General features: G+C 35.6%; 1 protein-coding gene across 1 annotated transcript in view; it reads right to left on the bottom strand.

Annotated features, from left to right (window-relative positions):
• Positions 1-22422, bottom strand: part of Znf385d (zinc finger protein 385D) — an 880046-nt gene that overhangs the window by 643816 nt on the left and 213808 nt on the right. The window contains exon 3 of the mRNA XM_047530556.1: positions 13860-14078. Within this exon, the coding sequence (XP_047386512.1) occupies positions 13860-14078 (219 nt within the window). The remainder of the gene's footprint in view (positions 1-13859; positions 14079-22422) is intronic.

Raw genomic sequence — 22422 nt, 5'->3', positions numbered from 1 at the left:
AATGATAAATGAAGTTTTTTGTTGTAATAACTAGGAAAGAAATAATCTCTTCTACTGGGCTTAGGGTTGGGGAAATAGAAGCCTAGAGCTGCTGGCTTCAATGCAGAAGTAGACTTGAGGGAACGGGATTTAGGAATAATGTTTCTTGCAGCTGATACTCAGAAAATATTTCATTTCTATGATAATTGTTTTATGATTCTTTACTATAAAAATGAAGTTTGATTATGGCTTATTGTTAGTGTCTAATACTACATTAAGAATTTCATAAACAGAATTCCAATTGTATCATATTTTTACAACACCTCAAATGTAGAACCATATAATTCAAGGAAACTACCAAATTAAAATTTGTGCTTTTGAAACTTCTCTTTAGCCATGTGTGATGAGTGGTCAAATACAGTTGCTAAGTACAAATTTACCAGAATTGACAAAAGAGTGTAGAAGCAGTGAGAAGTCTCAACACTTAAGTAGAATCTATTTTAGCAAGTATGTGACTTTAACTCCATCAAACCACCATTTTTAAACACTAAACTGTGTGTGTATATGGACACCACCTACTCAAGACTACCCAACTTCCTCTACTGAAGTATACAACATATTTTTAAACCTGTGAAACTGCTGAATTTAGAGCTGACCACTATTTAAACATAAGTTTTTCAGAATCCCACTTGGTTTTAGCTGTACAGCTTACCCATCAAGAATCTCTATATCTAAGTAAGAACTAAGTAAGTGAGAACTAAGTACAACTTCAAGAGATGTGCCTTTGAAAAGAAATAGGTTTACTGGGTAAAGCAGTAACAAGAACTCTACTAGACAGTTTTGCAAATAAGAGATCTTTGCAAATAAGATCTTTGCAAATAAGATCTCCATGATGGTAGTTATGTACATGGCGTCTGATTGATCTGTCTCACCTTTTATACAGTTCATCATTACTATTTGCCTCCCTCCAAAGGCATGTCATAAATGGGAAGTGACCATAGAATTTTAGGAATTTATGGCTACTCTCTGAGCTCTCCAAATTTTAGTAGTGTAAGTTGCTTCCTAAAGGAAGATACCAAAGTCCAGAAAGTCCCAATTTGCTTGATACCCTCTACCCTTTTGCTTTGCTAGGATTATTAGAAATGCAATGCAAAATCTCACGTCCTGCACAAACATGTCTAAATCGGAAACCACATTATAAATCCCCAGGTGATGTGCATGCATGTCAAGATGAGAGGATGATCCTGACCTATTTCTTTGGGGATATGCGAAACCCTAAAGGTCTGTATCTATATGTTCATTTACCAACTCTGATTTTTCTTCCAGCTGATTATAGTATTTAATAAAGATGATGCAATTTTAGCTAATACTTATTTTGAGGGTTAACTAGGCACATGCATTAAATATATTAAAGTCTCTTATTTAATCTTAAAATTATTGCTGAGATGGTATTTATTACTAGGGTAGTAATTCTTAAACTTGAACTCATAATGTAGTCACTCTTAGGACACAGATTGTTTAGCACACACCCAGAGCTTTTGATTCAATAAATTTGGGGTTGGCCCCATGTATTCTTTACCAAATACTAAGGTGATGCTAATTAGAATTACCAATATTGAAACTCCCAATACAAATGTCTGTCAATTCAACTACAAGGGTCTTCATCTCTGTATCTGGTTATTTCTAGGGATTCTATTCCTGAAGTCCTGGTGCTAGAACTAAAGCTGGAACCAGAATATTTGTTGGCTAACCTGATCCTAAACTTACTCATGCTGATGAACCCACTCTTAGTTGCTGCCATATTACTGAACTAACCCAGGTGAGAAGGTGTGGTTTCCTTGTCTCCCACCATGCCAAGTACAAGAGGAGAACAGAGTTTCTCAACTCAAGTACACAGGACTTTAACACTTAGGGAGCTAGAGCAATGTTTGAACTCTCCTTTCTACCAAAAGGAAAGTAAGGAAAGCAAGCAGGTGCAACCCTAACTTTCTTCATCTGATCATGGCATTTTGCAGAAACCCCCTAGACAAAATAGACTTGCCTTGGAGTTCTAAACGAGATCTGAGACAAAAAACTTCTTCATGGTTTGATGTTGTGGGGAAACATTTTAATGAATCATGATTTCCTGGGACTTAATGTCACTTCCAGCCTTCTCCTTTGCTCACCTCCCTTAACTTTTAACACTTCTCCAAAATCATATATAATAAGCAAATTTCTGGTACTGTTCATAATAGTAAATAATTCAGGAACATTTCAAATTATTTCATCATGCTTTAACTTTTAAAAATCTTCAAGTGTTGCTTTCTAACAAAACTCCATAGGACAGAATTTTCATTTTCCACTGATATAAAATAAGTATGCTGTTTGAGTTATAACATTTGATAATAATTCGACCTCAAAGGAGTCATGTTAGTTGAAAATTCATGATAACTGAATCTCAAAAAAATGATGGTTTGATGGTTTTGGATTTTTTGTTTGGTTGGTTGGAGGGACTAAATCCAGGAGCACTTAATCACTGAGCCATGTCTCCAGCCTTATTTAATTTTTAATTTTTAATTTTATTTATTTATTTATTTTTGATACGGGGTCTCACTAAGTTGCTAAGGCTGGGTGGTTAAGTTTCTATTTAAATCAATTTAAGTAGTCATTAAAGGGTGTAAGATGGAAAAAGCATTATTTTTAAAGCATCATCAAATAAGTCCATCTCTTTTTATGATGAATAATGACAACATTATTGATACTGTGGGGAAAATATTTCAAGATCAGGCAAATGAGATGTGAGGTCTCCACATATTTTTACCCACTTTAGAAATAAAAATTAAAATAATTTTCAGGTTAGTGAGCATATTTTCTGCTATTAAGATTTTTCTGGAACCAAAGAGTTATCTTAAGGAAATCATATTTAGAAAAGCAAGGGAAACATTTTATGGGACTGGAAATAAAAATCTGATAGCATGAATTATAAACATGAAGACAATGGTTTAAGTGATATAGGTAAATTAAGTCTCATTAATAAATGAAATATGACTGACAGGATTATAATCACAATTTACAATGTATTGAACACCTGTAAAATGGGTCAGGTTTTTTTGGCATTCTTCTAATTTACTGTTCCAAACTTAGGAACTCCAGAGTACACAATTTCAATAATGAAGAGGAAAATGTTCCTACTTCAAAAAAACTGATTTTTCTGTATTGAAGAATTAAACATTAAAATTAGAAAACATAAGTCTAATAGTTAAATTTTTTTTTGATAGAAAACAAAAAGTAACAGCAGTTCTTCATTTTTGTTGAAATAAAATATACTTTGTTGCTAATATTTTTCATTTAGCACCTGTCTTACATCCAGTAATGAGTGGATTACAATGAAAGATGGCAATATTCAAAAACAGTACTGACATATCCCAGCATAAAGATCAATTTATCATGTACAGGCTTTGAGTTTTGACAGATGAATGACATGAAAAGGAAAATATTGGAAAACCCTGTCCTAGCAACAATCCCATGTACCAAGACATCCCACAGGTAGCAACTCCAGTACATATGTGAGTGGACAGGAACTGAGTTAAACATCACACAGGATACCAGGCAATGATGTATTTTTTGATAATTATACCATAAGCACTTGATGAGTTTAAAAATATAAATGTACCTCTGGAAAACAAGTCATTACCATATGAAGACATCCTCAACAGGTAGAATGAGTAAAGAAACAAGAAAATCGCAAAACAAGACTGAAGAAATTAATGTGGGATAAACCACCCTACAACCTAGACACTCTTTCATAAAAACGTTCTGACACTTGATGTTCAGAATATCATGAAAAATCAGATGTGATAGGGAACATAACCCTCCTGTCCCTGCACAGACAGATCATCTACTCCCGAGATTGTCCACCATGTTCGGGTCTTTTTCACAATCACCACACTTGGATTTAGAGGGCAGCTATGTGGCTTTATGACAGGTAGTTTAATGCAAGTCCCTAAAGCTTAGCTGAAAATATAACAAGAAGAAAACACTTTGATTAGTCTCTTGAGCTGGTAATTAGTCTTTCCCCAGTACATATCAGAACTCAAATAGATGGTTGAGGTATATAAACTGGGTCATTCCTCATTCTCCTTCTTTTCCCCTAATTGATTTTTCTGTTCCTCCTAACTAAACATCACTAGAGAATCCCACTGAAAGAACATGGAATGTATATCCAGGGAACTTGAACTTTTTAAAAATAACCCAGGATGATTCTGAACCAGGCAACTAAGCCAACGTTTCAAACTCTCAAAATCTAATTTTGCTTTTCCTATTTCACTGAAACAATTTCTCAGAGGTAACTGTCATACAACAGTTTTTAGAGTTCTAGAAGAGACTGTCTTTCTTGACCTGTCTGGGAAAAGTATGCAGGACCAATTTGTCAACCTCTTCTCCCTTTTTTCTGACTTTTTCCTTCCTTTGGCTTCTCAGCCCTGGAGTAAGCCCAGGGGTTCTCTAGGTGAAGCAACATCATGAGCATCAATGTTGACTCTGGAGCCAACTGGCCAGGACTCAGAGTCTGACTCTCTCTCTCTTTAGTTAGGGAACCTAGAGCAAATTACTTAACCTCTGAGTTTACTGGTCTATAGAATAGATGTTAAAATTATACCTATTTTATAAAAATAATTACATTAAATTACATTAACTAAATTAAATTACAAAGTAAAGTCACAACAAACATTACTTATCATTTATATTTCTGACACCATCATTCCTTGAAGAGATCCTTTCTCTTGTTCCTACAAGGCAAGAATTAAACTTTAAGGACCTCTCCCCTTCTCTTTTTACTTTTGGCTATTTTATAATTCCCTCAGTTGTCAATCTTCTGCCAGCAAGGACGAGACCCAGGCCACAATTCCTATTGCATACAGTAAGTACTGAATGTGCACAAAGGAAAGTAAATTTATTAATTTTGTTTTTATTCCCCATTTGAAGCCATACTCTTTTAACCTTTTCCTCATCGATCAGTTCACATGTTCTCTGTGTTTCAGTATAGCTCTTGAGGTACTGAAATAAAACTTTCAAATAAAATCACATTTTCTCAGGTAAATTATGGAACTGACATTTATATACATGCATTCACTTCTCAGGGCCAGCAAACTTTAAGTAATGTGCATGTCTTGTTCATGACTTTAATTTTAATACTCCCTCTGACATAAGCAGTTATAAACATGTAGTGCATATGCAGTCTACCCTTGTCTGTCTGCTATGTGGAGAATGTCAACATCAGCTTGGATAGAGAGCTGGTGCCCCAAGAAGGACTCACGAATCCTACAGCAAGAGTCAGCAAGCAAAATCACATTGCTGAAGATCCCATAGGTGAGAAAGAAGATGGAATCACAGCATTATAAAGTCAAAAAATAAACATTTATGGTAGGCCTGTTTCCTCTACTCTGTTTTATTCTTGAACCCAGCAGGACATATTCTTTCAGACTTTTCTGGCTCAGAGTCCCCAGATTCATTAGCTCCTGACTTAACACCTATTAGGCTAGGCAGGTGAGCTTTGTTCCAGGTTCTGACTGCAAAGCAGCATATGTTAAATTCACCTCCATCTTTCTCAAACAATGAATACCATTGTTAAGGCTACTTTAAAGTAATCTGAGGGCTTTTGTCAATTTTGTTGGAAATCTAGGTTATAAGGTCCTTTTATTCCATCTCTGTGCTTTCCTAACTAGCGTGTATATTCAGTGTTTCACCTCGTTTCCATCTTGTTTCCATTATATCTTCCAGAAAGTTGTCATCATTTGACTCTTCCCAAGTGGACAGTGGTGCTGTGGATTTATGTCTTTTATTTGCAGAATTATCATCGCACTGCAGCAATTTTGGAAGCAGAAAGAGAAAACACATGTGTCTAGGCTGCTATTTTCAAAAATTACTGTCTGATCTCTCTTTTGAAGACATAATTTTAAAAAGAAAATGTACTTAGTGAATTGAATCTGTGGTGCCATCTTAAACACACACACTTACACCAGTGCTTAACATTTTTGAGAAACTTAAAAAAAAAGACAACTAAGAGGAAGCATGACAAGATAGCATGGAGCTGCAGAAACTAGAAGATCATTTCAAGAGGCATGGGCTCTACACCCAACATAATTTTTTCAGGGCATAAATCATGAAAGGGAAATTCAATACATGAAAGGATCCCACCTCCATTACTACTAGCTCTGTTACCTATGAAAAATAACTTTGAGATGAAATGTACAGAGAATGAGTGTGCAAGATGATACTTTCAAACCCAGAATAATGGAAAATGGATTATTTTCGTAAGAGTGGTTCTGAGAAACACTAGGATTGGAAGATGTTGCTCTAAGATGTGGTCCGTGCTTGAAAGAGGCCAATGGTGAAGGAGGAAGTGGTAATTCTGCTTGTGCTACATAGATTTAAAGTTCAACATCCCATACTCTCAGTTTATCCTACTACTACTGTAAGTTCCAACTTCCTGAAGTTCATTAAACTTCCTTAAGCACACCACTTCCACACATACACACAGAAACACAAAAATCTTTGCTATCCCAAATAAATTCAATTCTCAAACTAAATGGCATGCATTTATCCTACTGTTTATCTCTTCAGGCTTCCCTTAATGTTCACGTCATCTAACTTTACATGAATGATGGTCATGAAGATCCAGAGTACACCTCATGTTGGGCACAGTAGTCTACTAGATGGTCACCAGCCAGATGAATTATCAGTTTCTGAGTGCAAAACACTACCACTGTCCTAGTAAAAGGGAATTTCTCAGGGACAGAGATGAGATAAACAGTTCCCTGTGTTGAAAATTCAACAATTTCAGTGAAATTCATAATAAGTCCACATGAAGCAAGTAGCCATCGACTGGAACTTCATCCCTCTTGAAACAATCATAATGTTTTATCTTCAAAGAAAAAATAAAAATCAGCAACCAAAGTTCAAAACTTAAAAAAGTTGAACACAATGAAATTGGCATCCATCATTTTGTTCATCTTTATTTTTTAATGAAGAAAATTTAGTTCACCCAATGAAAACAAAACATCTTACTGCATAATTTGGGGTAATTTAATACAAGCAGTTCTTCAATGCCTCTCCCTGGCTAAACTTTCTAGAGGATATGGTTGGTAGAACGATGTATGAGCAAATAGATAGCCCTTACTGTCATACTGCAATACATCAAATACTAATACTGATGAGGAGCCACTAAGAATGCAGTTGTCATTACTGAATAAAATTTCCCCAAAAGAGATCACTATGAATCCACAAATGTAATGACAATTTCTAATTTGACTACTGACAGTCTATAACAGAACAAACATCCTTTGAAGGTAAAAAGTTGAGAGAAATTTATATGTCAATGATGAATTTATACTACAAAATGGAAGCCTGAAATAGTAGAAAATTCTACAAAGCCATTTTTTTTTTTCATTAAGAATCTCTGTTGCGGGCTGGGGAGATAGTTCAGTTGATAGAGTGCTTGCCTTGCAAGCACAAGGCCCTGGGTTCGATCCCGAGCATTGCAAAAGAACAAAACAAAAAGAATCTCTATTGCAAAAAGAAGAAAAACATATAAATTGAAAATCTCCCAACACTTTAAAGATCAATGGGGGTAACCAATAGAAAGATAAAAAGAAAAGAGATCAGTGAGAACTAGAAACTAAAATTTTATTTAGCTTTTCTGCTAAATGAAAGAAAATTTAATGCTAAGAGGTAGATAAAGGTGGCAATACTCTAGATTTATGTGCTACAAAACAATGAGCATCGGAAAGACTCTAGAATACTGGAAGATAAAATTGAATTATTTGATAGCAGTTTCAGCCCAATAAAAATAGAAAACTAGGCTTAATGAAACAACTCAAATATGACAAAGATAGTGGGAATAAAATAAAACTGCCATGACAGGTCAACTTATTACTCAATACCTCAACAATCATTAGCACAGCTTAACCACACTGGGCACATGAAGTTGAGTTAAATTCGTCGGTCACGGAGATTTTAAGCTTCCTGAAAATTGTACCCTTTGTTGTATGTACCTCAATATATTCTTATTAAGTAAGAATCATTTTGTTCTCATCTTCAAATTTTAGATAAAATTCCTTACAATATTGTAATACTTCATTTTATGCTTGGTTATAAAGTTTTTCCATTATAAAGTGTGTCACAGAAAAAAATTTTAAAATGTGAGTAAAATATTGACATCTAGTCAGAAATGAGATTGTCCTATGATAATTATAAAATGTGAATCATAAAAGGTATTCATATGCAAACAATATTGAATCATAATACACGTGAAATTATACATATGCTACTACTTACTCATATTTATTTGCATACTTGTTGAACTCTGACAAAAATGTTACAACTAGTTAACCTTTCAGAACTGTTGGTGATTTTTAATTCAATTCTGGACATTTGTGTGAAGCCTAGGTTGGACTTTATGTATTATTTTTATTGTCAGAAAAAATAAGCATTATTTGTGAAACTCGTCCGCATTAAAACCCTTCTTCCAAAGAGAAACTTAGCAGGCCATCTGTGTTGTCATTTCTTAGATCTATAAGGCACCATGAGAGGGAGAAACATGAATCTCCAGAATATCATCAAGTTTACCTATTTAAACAACTTTCAATTACAGAATTCCCTTCTGCTACTTTATCTCACTGCACTTTGGAAAAGTGTGCTCACTTATCGAGGTGCATGTATGAAATGATTGAAAATATATAGTGATTAACTGCAAAAGACCTGTTTATACAAAATATTTTAGCAGTTTGTTCATGAAACTTTAAAGGCAACATTGGTTTTTTGTAATAATTGGTTTTTAATAAAATCTGTGAGTTTATAAACACAAAAATAACAAAAGTTATACACCCAAATCCATGGTATTAATTCTGTTTATGATGAAATACAAGTCCAACAGGGAGGTTATTATGTAGACATGGATAGTTTTAGGGCCAAGAAGCATTCTGGCAAATCTTTTACTCTATTGGACCTTTGGCTACGTAATTTGTAAAACTGAGGTAGTAACACCTACTTTGCATAATCACTGATTAGGATTCAACTGGTGATATTTGTAAGATACCCAGAACAATTGGTATTAGTTCCCTTTTCATTCCTTTTGCATTGGTAACTCACAAATCACAAGCGTCAGACAGAAAATAAGCACAGAGAACCAGTATCCAATTTTGTTTCTTTTGTACCATTAAACATATTGTGGCTGTTACTTATTAGGACTTGAAATGCATTTGGCAGTGTCTTAGATGGACTGCTGACAAAGAGAGGCTAGGATGAGTCTGTGTACAACTGGAGGCATGGAGATCTACATCTGCAAAGCAGGACTTAGCAGAGGGTGGGGTTGAACCCTGAGAGAACTGCGAAAGAGATCTCAGCCACTCAGAAGAGGGAGTGGCCAGAGATGCCCAGTCACTTTTGAAGGGAGGGACTAGATCTTTGTACTCCAGCATTGCCCAATCTCAGGATGCAGCCTGCCCTAAGAGAGGATGTGACTTGGAAGAAGGAATGCCCATCAGCTGAGTTCAATGCTTGAGAAGGGGTTGGCAGACAACTTTCACCACTGAGTAGGAGGGAGGCTGGTGTCTCAGAAGGTAGTCTTAGGTGAACGTGTGTTTGGCATAACTTTATTTTAGCAACAAGTACACCAGCCAGAAAGTGAAGTCTTAGCTGTGAGAACGATAGCCTCCTAATTAATTTGTGCAGGTCAGGTTATTTTTCCACTGTCCTCTCCAGAAGATGGCTTCCTCTAATAAATGTGATAACATATGAAATGCTATATTTTCTCATATACAGAAGTCATATTTTAGAAATGACAATGCCCTCTAATACTTGTTTTTTATTTTGTACTAGGTAATAAGGTATGCCTCAAGGCATATAATTACAGAACAATCTATAATCATTTAAGATATAAATCACATAATTTTCTCATTTATAAAATTCTGAGTTAATACTAAAAATCACTTGCATGTCAATTTATTTTATTTGCACCCTTGCAAACAAACAGATATGTATATGATTGGATGACTTCAGGTAATAATATCCAGTATTCGAAATCTACTTTGAGATAGGAATTTTCCCAAGATGGAAGGATTCCAGTGACCGTATCTGTACGTGTGCATGTTCAAGGAGAAGAATAAAACAACTCCCATATTTTTCTCTAAATAACCTAAACATATGATGCTTAAAGAATGTCAAGGATCCAATATTAGTGTGAATCCCATGTTAGTGTCTTTGCATATGTGAAGGACTATATAATAGGCATTGAAGTTTCATATTTTCCCTCCCATCAGGCCTGCAAAGGCACAGATTTATCATGCATGATGGACTGTATATAAAGTTAATAATATGCTTCTCTATTAATGTAAAGTACAAACTCTTTTGTGAGACTGAAGGGCTATGGTTAGTCCTACCTGTACTTAAAGGTGAGGCCCCCCTATGACACACTACAGATTTAATAAGGAGTGTTTTTAAGAAGGATCTGAAAGGTAGAGGAGGGTAGAAGATACAGGTTAGCATTTATAATGTGCCCAAAGGGAATTTTTCAGAAAAGTGAACCAACTTATGGTCTTTCTCTGGGGCAAAAATCACCTCAAGCAGACAAGAAGTCTTAACCTCTGTCATATAATGCTTAAGTCAAAACCTTCAAGAAAGTCTGACACAATCATAGCACCTAATATGGCAGTGTTGGGAAAATAAAGGGTCAGGAGAGTTTTTATTAAAAAACAGAATAGTTCAGTGCTAAAAAGAAATGAGCTATCAAGTCATGAGAACACATGGAATAAACTTAAACACATTTTAGCAAGGGAAAGAAGCCAACCTGGAAGAGCAACATGCTCTATGATTCCAACTATATGACATTCTGAGAAAAAGTCAAATGTGGGACAGTGAAAGGACTAGCAGATGCCAGTTAGGAGAGAGGGCTGAAAAGATGAAGCACAGAGGTTTCCCGGGCAATGAAAAGACATTGAATGATCTCATGATGCTAGAGAAGTGTCATGACATATTTGTCCAAAACCACAGAACAGACAACACCAAGAGTGAACCCCAGTGCAAACCCCATGGGCTTTGGGTGATTGATGTCAATGTAAGTCAATCAACTGCAACAAATGTACCACTATGGAATGTTAATCCAGGGGGAGGCTGTGTGTAGAGGAGATGGGATGTATATGGGTGTTCCTTGTACTGTATGCTTGATTTTGCTGTGAACCCAAAGCTTTCTGAAAAATAATGTATGAAAGAAGCAGGGTAGCCTGCTCTATATCAAGTCCTTGTCTGATGGTCAAGCAACAGCACCACCTCCCCTTGCAAGAAACACTGAGGTAGCAGATAAGATGCAAATGATGTGCAGGCTGACCTGGAGCCAGGTAAGATAAGGAACACATCGCCAAAGAGTCTAGGGAGACATCTTCATCTGCATTCCTACTGATGGCACCTGGCAGTATTTTAAGAACCTTTATCATCTCAAATGTTAGGGTTTGAAAAGAATTTGGTTTATCTCATATGCAAACACATCCTTTCTTCTAACCTAACTTAAGAGGCTGATTAAACCTTGACATTGTGATTTCACCTCAGTTTCCACCATACACTGCAGTTGTTTTCTTAGGAGATCATGGCACTGAATGTCACTGACATGTGCGCTCTTGAACTCTTAGCAACACTCTCCTCAACATCAACAGACACAGCCCAAATTAAGGCCAAGTTTAACACGACTTCTCAGATAAAATGACTGACACTGTTGGCTTCAGAATCTCTACTTTTTCATTAATCCCCAACACTTGACCCTGATTCTGTCATTCCTGGCTCTCTCAGACCATGCTAGCCTTTAAACTATAATTTCAGGCCAAATAATTATAACCTTACCCAAGGGCTCCCATTAATCACAGTTGTTTTTAGTGACCTATTTACCAACATATTTAATATGTTTTAATATTTTTAAAAGTACTTGGGAAAATTATCTAAATAGAAAATGTAGTGATAAATATTTTTTGAGCACTGTACTGATCAAAACATTTTGTAGAATATAATTTTAATTTTTACGTTCTCCTAAAATAATTTCTCTCTGAACAAAGACACCATTTCCATAGAATATTAATTTGTGGATACATTAGATGGTAGAAATGCAGTTACTGAAATGAGTAAGATAAGGTTTTGATTGCCAGTTTGAACACTTAATAGCTTTGTGACCTGCAGAACATTATTCAATCAATGTTAACCTCAATTTCCACATCTGTAAAAGGAAGATAACAATACCTTTCTGGTTAGTTTTAAGGAAAAATTGAATATGAAAATATACATACAGTCTTTAGTTCAATACTAGCCCATAATAAGGATATTGACATGATTATTTTAAAATATCCAATTTGAAGAAATTCATTCCAATTATTGTGGTTTGATGATCTTTGGTCACTATAAGTTTTCCTTGAACTAGTTCTGGTTTGAGTTTATAAACCAGGCATATCTCTCTTCTGGGTTCATTCTATAATAGCACATATTACTACTCCAAAGAGATTTGTGGCAATCAAGATAGGTGAATTACAATGCCAAAGCTCAAACTACCATGACCACCAACACAAACTTAAACACAAAAAACTTGACTCATGTGATTCAATTTAAGGTGGTTTCAGCTAGAATTAATAAGAAAATATTTTTCTTAGGAAGTTCCAAGTAGAGACTGTGAAATACTGATTATTTTCAATATAGAATAACTTTTTTTTTTTTTACCATGACTTAAGTACATTTTTTTTTTTTTGAGGTTCATATCACACTTGTGGAACTTAATAGTTCTCAATTACTTTCTGATGACAACTTTTGATCTTATAGATCTTTGACAAATAACATACATGGCAAGTTGAATGCCATACATTTGAAAGAGAAATTTGAAATTCTTTGCATTGTTCTTGTTCATTCTCATTCCCTTTCTCTCTCTCTCTCTCTCTCTCTCTCTCTCTCTCTCTCTCTCTCTCTCTCTCACACACACACACACACACACACACACAGTGCAAGGTAGAAGAAATTTCAGTTTAAAACATGTTCTGTTTTTCTTCTCATATTTGATAGCCTTGAATCAAATTATAAGCTTAAATATCTTTATAACTTTAAGATCAGAATAGATTTTTAAAAATTGGTTTAATTTTTAAGTCAGCAAAATTTAGTTAAAATGTTTTACTTACCCAACATGAAACATGACCAATTACAGTACTGCAACCCTTTCTGGTTGCTGTGCCTTAGCTTTCCAGAGTCCCCTCTGCATAAGTCCATCCACCTCTCCTCACTTCTCTGTATTTCCTAAGAAACTTGCATTTGTTTCAAAACAGTTTTGAGCTATTCTTAAAACCTGCTTTCACTTAAGCAACACCTACTTTACTCTAAAGTGAGCAAACAAACCATGAATTTTTACCAGCAAATATAAACAATCTGTGCATGCTAACTGGCCACAGTTTCTTAAACATCTATTTGAAAACAGATATTTTACTTCAAATCAATTGCAATCCTACCAACTGAGTTCCCCATCCCCACAAAACACAAAAACATCAAAAACACTTTTTTATATATATACCGTGAAAGGGTGTCCATTTCCATATCTAACAGGTGAACATCCAGAAACTATAAAAGCAACTTTTCCAAGTTATCAAAAATTTCCTGATGGTTGCAATCCTAATACGTTAGCTGCACACAACAGACAATGCTTCTCCTCTCCCAAAGAGAAATGATATATTTTTACATATTGTGCTGATAAAGATTTTATATCATGTTTTTTTTTTCTGGTTTAAAAAAAACAAGAAATAAATCTATTCTTTTATCTTCACATCTGCAGGTACACAAAAAAACTTAAGTTGGTGATGTAAAATTGAGAATGAATTTTTAGAAAATCTTACCATTGTCGTTTTTCAGCATCCCATTGCTGAGTTGCTTCAATCTCTTTTGATGTGATTTGCCATTGTAGTGGATTTGTGCTTGAGCGGCTGAATTCAGCTGAATGTTACACACGTTGCACAAAGTGAAGTTGGTATGTTTCTTTTCTCTTTCTGATTTTTCTTCAAAGTCATCAGGTATTAACTCAGTCTCACTCTCCCCATCTTGTGCACATGTGAAATCTGAAGGTGTAAAGACAGTTATTAAGCCAGCACAAAAAAGATTTCTGCATTGCTCTGTATTAATTAAATCAAGTAGCAAATAAGCATTGCTCTAGGGAAACTCAAGAATTTAAAATTTCTACTTTCTCCCATTTTAGCTGGTTGCATTCAAAGAATCCAAATAGTAGGCAGCCTTCTTCGTGGAACAAGAAGCAAACATTCCTTGTTTTTCTTCTGTGCTGAACACAGGGCTAAGTTTCTAGGTATCTAGCACCCATTAACTCATTTCATCACTGTAAAGATGGAAGAGTGCCGGGGTCCAGCCCTAGCAGGTGTCCATGTACACCCCCGCAGAAGAGGGTCCATGGTTTTCTCTATCTTGTAGTTGAGGAAACTAAATTTTAGAGAAGTTAAAAAGCTTAAGATCACATAGTTAGTAAGTGGTATAGTTACAATAAGCATGCATTTTGATCTCCAAAACCCCAGTTCTCAATCACTACATTCTCTTGCAAGTATTAATGCATCAGATATTTTTCTTTTGATACAGCTAATTAAAATTCCTTACTTTTCAAACACCATATCAGTTAAATACAGTGACTGACATCTGGCTGGATACATTCTACACATACACACATGTTATAACTCTTTCAAATCTCCAAATTCTGTATTTGAAAACTGAAATACAAAGGTACCCTGGAAACCCAAGACAACCTCAAAGACCAGGGGACAAAAAAGAGAGACTGATCTACAGGTTGCACTGGAAAATATTATTAGTGGATAAACATATCTTTTGTACACCCAAACCAAAGATAAACAGGAAACTCACAATTTCAACACCTCTGGTCCTAAGATGTCAATAAAGAATTACTACAAGGCATATTTACTATTAATTTTAAAATCAGTTATACTAATGGTAGCTCTTTCCCAAAACTTTTCTGTGCTTCCAATGAATAGGCCTCTGCAAAGCTCTTTTGGTATAGATATGATTTCTGCATTCCAATTCTGTCCATTTCAAGGAGTAATCTTATTTTGGAAATATTGGCAGTGGAAAGCTGTCAATAATTTAATGTTTACTTATTAATTGCCTATAATAAATTGGCACTCTCCCAGACCTGAAGCTAAACTGGCAAGCATGAGGAAGATGGTCCTTGCCATTATGCAAACTTACTGGTGAGGATGGGAAAGGTAAGGACTTTAGTTATCAAAGAAATGAGATAACACATGCCAAAGTAAGTCCACTAGTTGGCCAGCAAAATTCTGAAGAAATTCGAACTAATGTACAACACCCAATACTTAAATCTATTTAAATATGTTGAAGGCATTCTCAAATTTCCAAACTAGAAAATGTTTAAATATTTCATTCAAGATCAGTATAGACTTATTTAAAATACATTTTTATAAAAAAGAAAGTTTTATCTTTGTTACTTAAATAGCACTATTATAATATTAAATATACTATTTGAAGGGTCATATTTAAAACAAAGTTCATTTGCTTTACAAAATCAGTATATGATTTTAGTTAAAGGAAAATATAAATATATTGTCTTTTTTGTATAAATAAAGCAATTCAAGTATCTATTCCAGATTATATTAAGAGTATCTAAAAATTATTCTTTTAGACAATTTATACTTTTAAATTCTTATGTTTCAGTAGTGAAAAAAATTAATCAAATGATAATGTACCTAATCACTGCCAAATTTGTACAATCATTAAAAGGAGATTGGGAAAAATTTTAACATGCAAAATTCTTGTGTATATAATAAAAATATAAGATGTAATTTTACATATGTGCATGAAAATGTAAAACAAAAAGTAGACATAGTAAAAATAGTAGCACTATTTGATTCTCAATGGTGAGACTAGAGTTGGGGTTTTTCCTTTGGTATTTTTGTATTTTTAAAATTTTACATGATGGTGGTTTATTATAATTATTATGAAAAATTACATATTTCAAAGAACTAAGCAAAACATAAAAATGCTGGTATTCTTTGGAATGAACAAGTTTAGGTGTGTCAGAACTAGGCCATGCTGCATAGATGGTCACAGGAGGTGAGCCCTTATAACACATCATTTTGCTAAACATATGCATACATTTGGAAGGAAACACTTTCTCCCTTGATCCACATTTCTACGTTGACCATTTAGCAGGGGTAAACACTACAGAAGAATTTCCTTTCAAGGTTATGATATTTATTTGCTTATCAAGAGGGTTTTTCTGCACACAGGATAAAGTAAAGGCTATGTCACTAGTGTCAACAATTGGTTTTGTTGGGATTCGGGAAGAGTGGGGGAAGTGGGAGGCAGGGCAAGGACAACAATCCTCAAAGGAAATAGAAAGTAAGACATGTTGCTTGGGGTATAGATACTGTGGGGGCAAAGGGAACTCCAAATAAATAATTTCCTGGTACTGCATATGACATCATAAAATATCTATAGATCTTTGCACCAAATTACAACATCTCAAATGGCACTCTTATGTTGGAGGCAATATGCATAAGTGAATTTTTTTCTCAGTCCATGTCATGTTGAAATTCTAGAATTTAAGTTTGTCTCATTTGAGTTCCCTTGAGAATACACTTCGGTGGTCATACATATATTTTAGGCAACTGTCTTGCAATCTAAAACATTTAATCAAATTTTTCCATACTTTCTCTACCTAATCCTCATTCACCAGAATCATTGGGACACTAAGAAGGTACTTGGCTTGACACAGTAATGTGGGTCTATGCTAAACCATGTAATAGGTTCAAGGACCAGTGTTATGCTAGGGGTGATAATTGTAGCAATCGGGTATCTGCTTGTGTTAAGTTTTAATTTTCTCCATGTGGAGACTGATTTAATTCTACACATTCACAGGAGTAATTGAAAAAAGTCACACATAAGGGAACTCATGTTTAGCAAGCTACATTAAGCAATATATTTGAGCATAATTTGAGGCAAAATAAAACTGCTAAGAGTCTCCCCCTCCCCCATTCTTGCAGATGATTTATTAAGTCCATTGTTTTGATAAAGGCTGAAATGTTACCTCTTGTACCCAAACGTCAACTGTTGGTATCAAGATTGCCCTGGAAAGTGGAAAGTGCCCTGGCATTGGAAAGAAAGGATGCGGGGAGGATATTCTCTTAAGTTCATCCAATTAAAAACCATTGAAAAGACAAAATTTTTAATGCAGAAGACTCCTTACAACAGCCCAAACTACAGCCATCTTGCCGAGCCCACAGCCAACTGTTGGTATCAAGATTGCCCTGGAAAGTACTCCTCTTTTCTAAGGAATGCTGCCCCCAGGGCAACAGGTAATACTCCTGGTGGTTCCTAAATATGATCTCACCCAACGGATTAAGAATCAAGAGGTGTGTTTTGAAGATGGCAGACACAAACTAGGCAGTGAGTTCCCATCTCCTCACATCAGAGAAAGGAAGCAGTGAATCAAAGCAGAATTGAGAGGTAAGTGACAAAAAAAAAATACTCTATAGCTTGATACTATATAGTCTGAGACCTGGAAAGACTGGAAGACAGTTTGCCAGAGCAGAAAAGACAACTCAGTGCCTAACCCAAACCCATGAATGACGGGGAGAGTGGCATTGGAAAGAAAGGATGCGGGGAGGATATTCTCTTAAGTTCACCCAATTAAAAACCATTGAAAAGACAAAATTTTTAATGCAGAAGGCTCCTTACAACAGCCCAAACTACAGCCATCTTGCCGAGCCCACAGCCAACCAGTCACCTTCCAAAATCATCATGGCATCTTCCCACACCCAGACGGCTGCTAATGAAACCAGAGGGAAGCCCCCTGCAGTGGGACCTCTCAAGAATCCAGATATAAAGAACTTCCAGAAGGACACTACTTGCATAAATCTCTGAAACCCTCCTCCCCCTCCCACCTCTCACCAAGAACAAGGAGAACAGAGCTGGCTAGAGGGAACCTGAGCTAAGGGAAGAACAGGTCTAGCCCTACTCAGACTCTATGACCCAGACAAGTTCAAAAATCTCTGTGCAGGCTCAGTGGAGTCAGACAGAAGCCACAAGGAAGCATCTTCGGCCCCAAACAAAGGAAAGTGGGTTCACCAGTCCCCACCCACTGGCACTAGGGGGAGGTGCCATGAGAAGCCTAAAGATACTTCTCAGGATCACAGTTCTGCACCAGAAGGAAAGGGCCTGAATATCCAGTGACATACAGACCCAGCATGAAGTTTTCAGAGGCCATGCTAAAGAAAGGGGTGTTTACCAGATTTAGCTGTGATCACAACTAGAAAATGACAGGGCATCTTTTGGATACCTGTAGGACATTGCATCATATTAAGCAGAGGGAAGCAACATCCACCATTCACAACCTGGGGCAGTGACCACCAGAGACCCTTTAATTCAGCACCTCCGAGAGCAGAGGCAGCAGGAGGAATATTACTGCAACACACCTGCGGAAAACATACAACCAGTGTTCCTGCACACACAGACAGCTACTAGGATCTTTACTACAGCCAAAAAGAATCAGTAGAGGGGAACAGGTACCCCAGTGATGGTGACCCACAGCAAACACAGGGGCACATCAGAGCCGGCATCGTAAACTTGTGCAACATTAGAATCAGCCAACTCAAAACAATGTACCCTCTGAGACTATAAACAACTCTAATGTCAACTCTGATCACATAAATAAATCCTTAGCTTGAATGATGATCGTTAACCCAATAGCCAACATTATATCTCCAAATCATTTGAATGTACTTCTTCCAATGGTTTAAAGCATTAATTGGAATCAATCTTTCTGTCTTTGTTTTCCTAGGTCTAGTTTATACCTGCTTCTCTTACCACCTACTCATCCTCTTACACTATCCACTACTACCTCCAGTAAAACCAGTTCATCTATTCTTCCTGTCTACATTGGTTTAAATTGTGCTTTTATAGCTTCTCATTCTTTCTCTTTCTTTGTCCTTTTTCCTTTTCCTACTTGTACAGAGCTTCTTCCTCCCATCTTTTAGCACTCATTTAAGCTTATAGGAAGTTTACTAAATTTAACTACTTAGGCTTTTGACTTGTTCCAGAACTTTATTCAGGTTTGTACTTGAATTTGAGAGCAGAGTACCATTGCAACATGTTTTTGTTCTTACAAGGTTGAATATTACAAAAATTAGCTGAGAAGTGACTACAGTAAATAGTGCTCAGTGGCATCTTTCAAAGTACAGCTGATATTGGGATCAGGAGAGGTCAACACTGAAGAAAAGTATCATAATCTAGATATCCACCGAACCAAGGTCACTTAAGAAAAAGCTCACATAGTAGTCCTTCACAAAAGAAGGCATAAATATACTGATATATGGGTAGACAAACAAACAAACAAACAAACAAAAAACATATGAAAAAGCAAAGGAACAAAGCATCCCAAGTAACCTATATTGCTACAACAACAGACTTCATTGATACCACAGTGGAGGAAATGTCAGAGAAGGGATTTAGAAAATTTATAAACTGCTGTAGTAGTAAGGAGTAAATCTGGAGAGAAAATACAGAAAAAAAAATCACTTTAACAGACATAGAGATTCTGAAAAAGAATTAAACAGAAATCCTCAAAATGAAGGAATCAAAAAATCCAATTAAAAATGCAATGGAAATCATCGCCAATAGATTAACCCACTTTGAGGACAGATTTTCAGGCCTCAAAGAAAAACTATCCAATCTCGAAAATAAAGTCAATCACAGAGAAAAAAATGTCAAGACACCACAAACAGAATATTCAAAAAAAATTTAAGATAATATGAAAAGGCCAAATTTTAGATTTACTGAGATAGATGAAGGTTCTGAAACACAAACTAAACACACAATCTTCTCAGTGAAATATCAGAAAATTTTCCAAACTTTAAGAATGAAATGGAAATCCATATGCAGCAGAATGAACAATCCATATGCAGCAGAATGAAACTAAACCCATATCTCTCTCCCTGCACAAAAATCAACTCAAAATGGATCAAGGACCTCAGAATCAGAGACCCTTCATCTTATAGAAGAAAAAGTAGGTCCAAAGCTTCAACATGTCAGCTTAGGATCAGACTTCCTTAACAGGACTCCCATAGCACAAGAAATAAAAAGCAAGAATCAATAACCGGGATAGATTCAAACTAAATAGCTTTCTCTCAACTAAGAAAACTATCAGCAATGTGAAGAGAGAACCTACAGAGTGGGAGAAAATCTTTGCCACTCATACTTCAGATAGAGCACTAATTTCCAGAATATATAAAGAACTCAAAAAAACTCTACATGAAGAATACAAATAACCCAATCAACAAATGCGCTAAGGATATGAACAGACACTTCACAGAAGATGATCTACAAGCAATCAACAGATATATGAAAAAATGTTCAACATCTCTAGTAATAAGGGAAATGCAAATCAAAACTACCCTAAGATTCCATCTCACCCCAATTAGAATGGCGATCATCAAGAATACAAGCAACAATAGGTGTTGGCGAGGATGTGGGGGAAAAGGTACACTCATACATGCTGGTGGGGCTGCAAATTAGTGCAGCCACTCTGGAAAGTAGTGTAGAGATTCCTCGGAAAGCTTGGAATGAACCCACCATTTTACCCAGCTATCCCACTCCTCGGCCTATACCCAAAGGACTTAAAATCAGCATACTACAGAGATACAGCCACATCATAGCTGCTCAATTCACAATAGCCAGATTGTGGAACCAACCTAGATGTACTTCAATTGATGAATGGATAAAGAAACTGTGGTATATATATATACAATGGAATATTACTCAGCTATAAAGAATAGTAAAACTATGGCATTTGCAGGCAAATGGGTAAAATTGAAGAATATCATGCTAAGTAAGATAAGCCAATCTCAAAAAACCAAAGGACGAATTATCTCGCTGATAAGCGGATGATGACACATAATGGGGGGTGGGAGGGGGGCAAGAAGGGAGGAAGAGGGACTGTATGAAGGGAAAAGAGGGGTGGGAGGGGAGAAAAAAATAACAAAATGAATCACACACCATTACCCAGTGTAGATGTATGATTACACACATGGTATGTCTGTACTTCATGTACAAACAGAAACAACATGTAACCCATTTGTTTAAAATAAAAATAAATATTAAAAAAAAGAATGAAATGGAAATTCTCCCAATCTATAGGCTCTCTCTTCACATTATTGATTATTTATTTTGCTTAGAAGCTTTTTAGTTTCAGTCCATCCCATTGATTGATTCTTGATTTAATTTCTTGCGCTTTAGGAGTCTTGTTAATGAAGTCAGGTCTTAGGCCAACATGGTGAAGATCCGAGCCTACATTTTCTTCTATTGTTCACAGGGTCTCTGTTTTAGTACCCAAATCTTTGATCCACTGTGAGCTAAGTGTCATGCTGGGTGAGAGACAAAGGTTTAATTTCACTTTGTTACAAGTGGTTTTCCATTATTCCCAGCACCATTTGCTAAATAGGCTATCTTTTCTCCAGTGAATGTTTTTGACACCTTTGTCTCATATGAGATACCTATATTTATGTAGGTTTATCTCCAAGTCTTCTATTCTGTATCTTTGGACTACATGTCTGTTTTGGTGCCAATATCATGCTGTTTTTATTACTATAGCTCTATAGTATAGTTTGAGGTCTGGTATTGTGATGCCTCCTGCTTCACTTTTCTTTCTAAAGATTGTGTTGGCTACTCTGGGTCTCTTATTTTTTCAAATGTATTTCAAGCTTGCTTTTTTTAGTTCTATGAGATAAATCATTAGGAAAGTAATAGAAATTGCATTAAATATGTATAAAACTTTAGGTAGTATGATAATTTTGACAATATTTATTCTGTCTATCCAGGAGTATGGGGAGTCTTTCCATATTTTAAGTTCTTCTTCAATTTCTTTCTGTAGAGTCTATAGTTTTCATTGTAGAGGTCTTTCACCTCTTTTGTTAGATTGACTCCGAAGTGTGTATGTGTTCGTTTTTTTTTTTTTTTTATTTTTGTAAGGTGATTGTGAATGGGATAATATTCTTTCTCTTTCAGTTGATTCATTACTAATGTATAGGAATGCATTTAATTTATGGGTACTGATTTTATATCCTGGTACTTTGCTGAGCTCACTTATTACTCCTAGGTTTTTGGTGGAATTTTTTGAATCTTCCAAATATAGAATCATATCATCAGCAAACAGTGATAGTTTAAGTCCTTCTTTACCTATATGTATACCTTTAATTTCTTTCTTCTAACTGCTCTGGCTAGAGTTTCAAGGACAATGTTGAACAAAAGTGATGAAGGAATACATCTGTGTCTTGTTCCAATGTTTAAAGGGAATGCTTTCCATTTTTCTCCATTTAGAATTATGTTGGCCTTGGATTTAGCATATATGGCTTTTATGATTTTGAGATATGT

The sequence above is a fragment of the Sciurus carolinensis genome, chromosome 17, assembly GCF_902686445.1.
Source record: "Sciurus carolinensis chromosome 17, mSciCar1.2, whole genome shotgun sequence".
NCBI lineage: Eukaryota > Metazoa > Chordata > Mammalia > Rodentia > Sciuridae > Sciurus > Sciurus carolinensis.
This window is presented reverse-complemented; position numbering and strand designations above follow the sequence as displayed.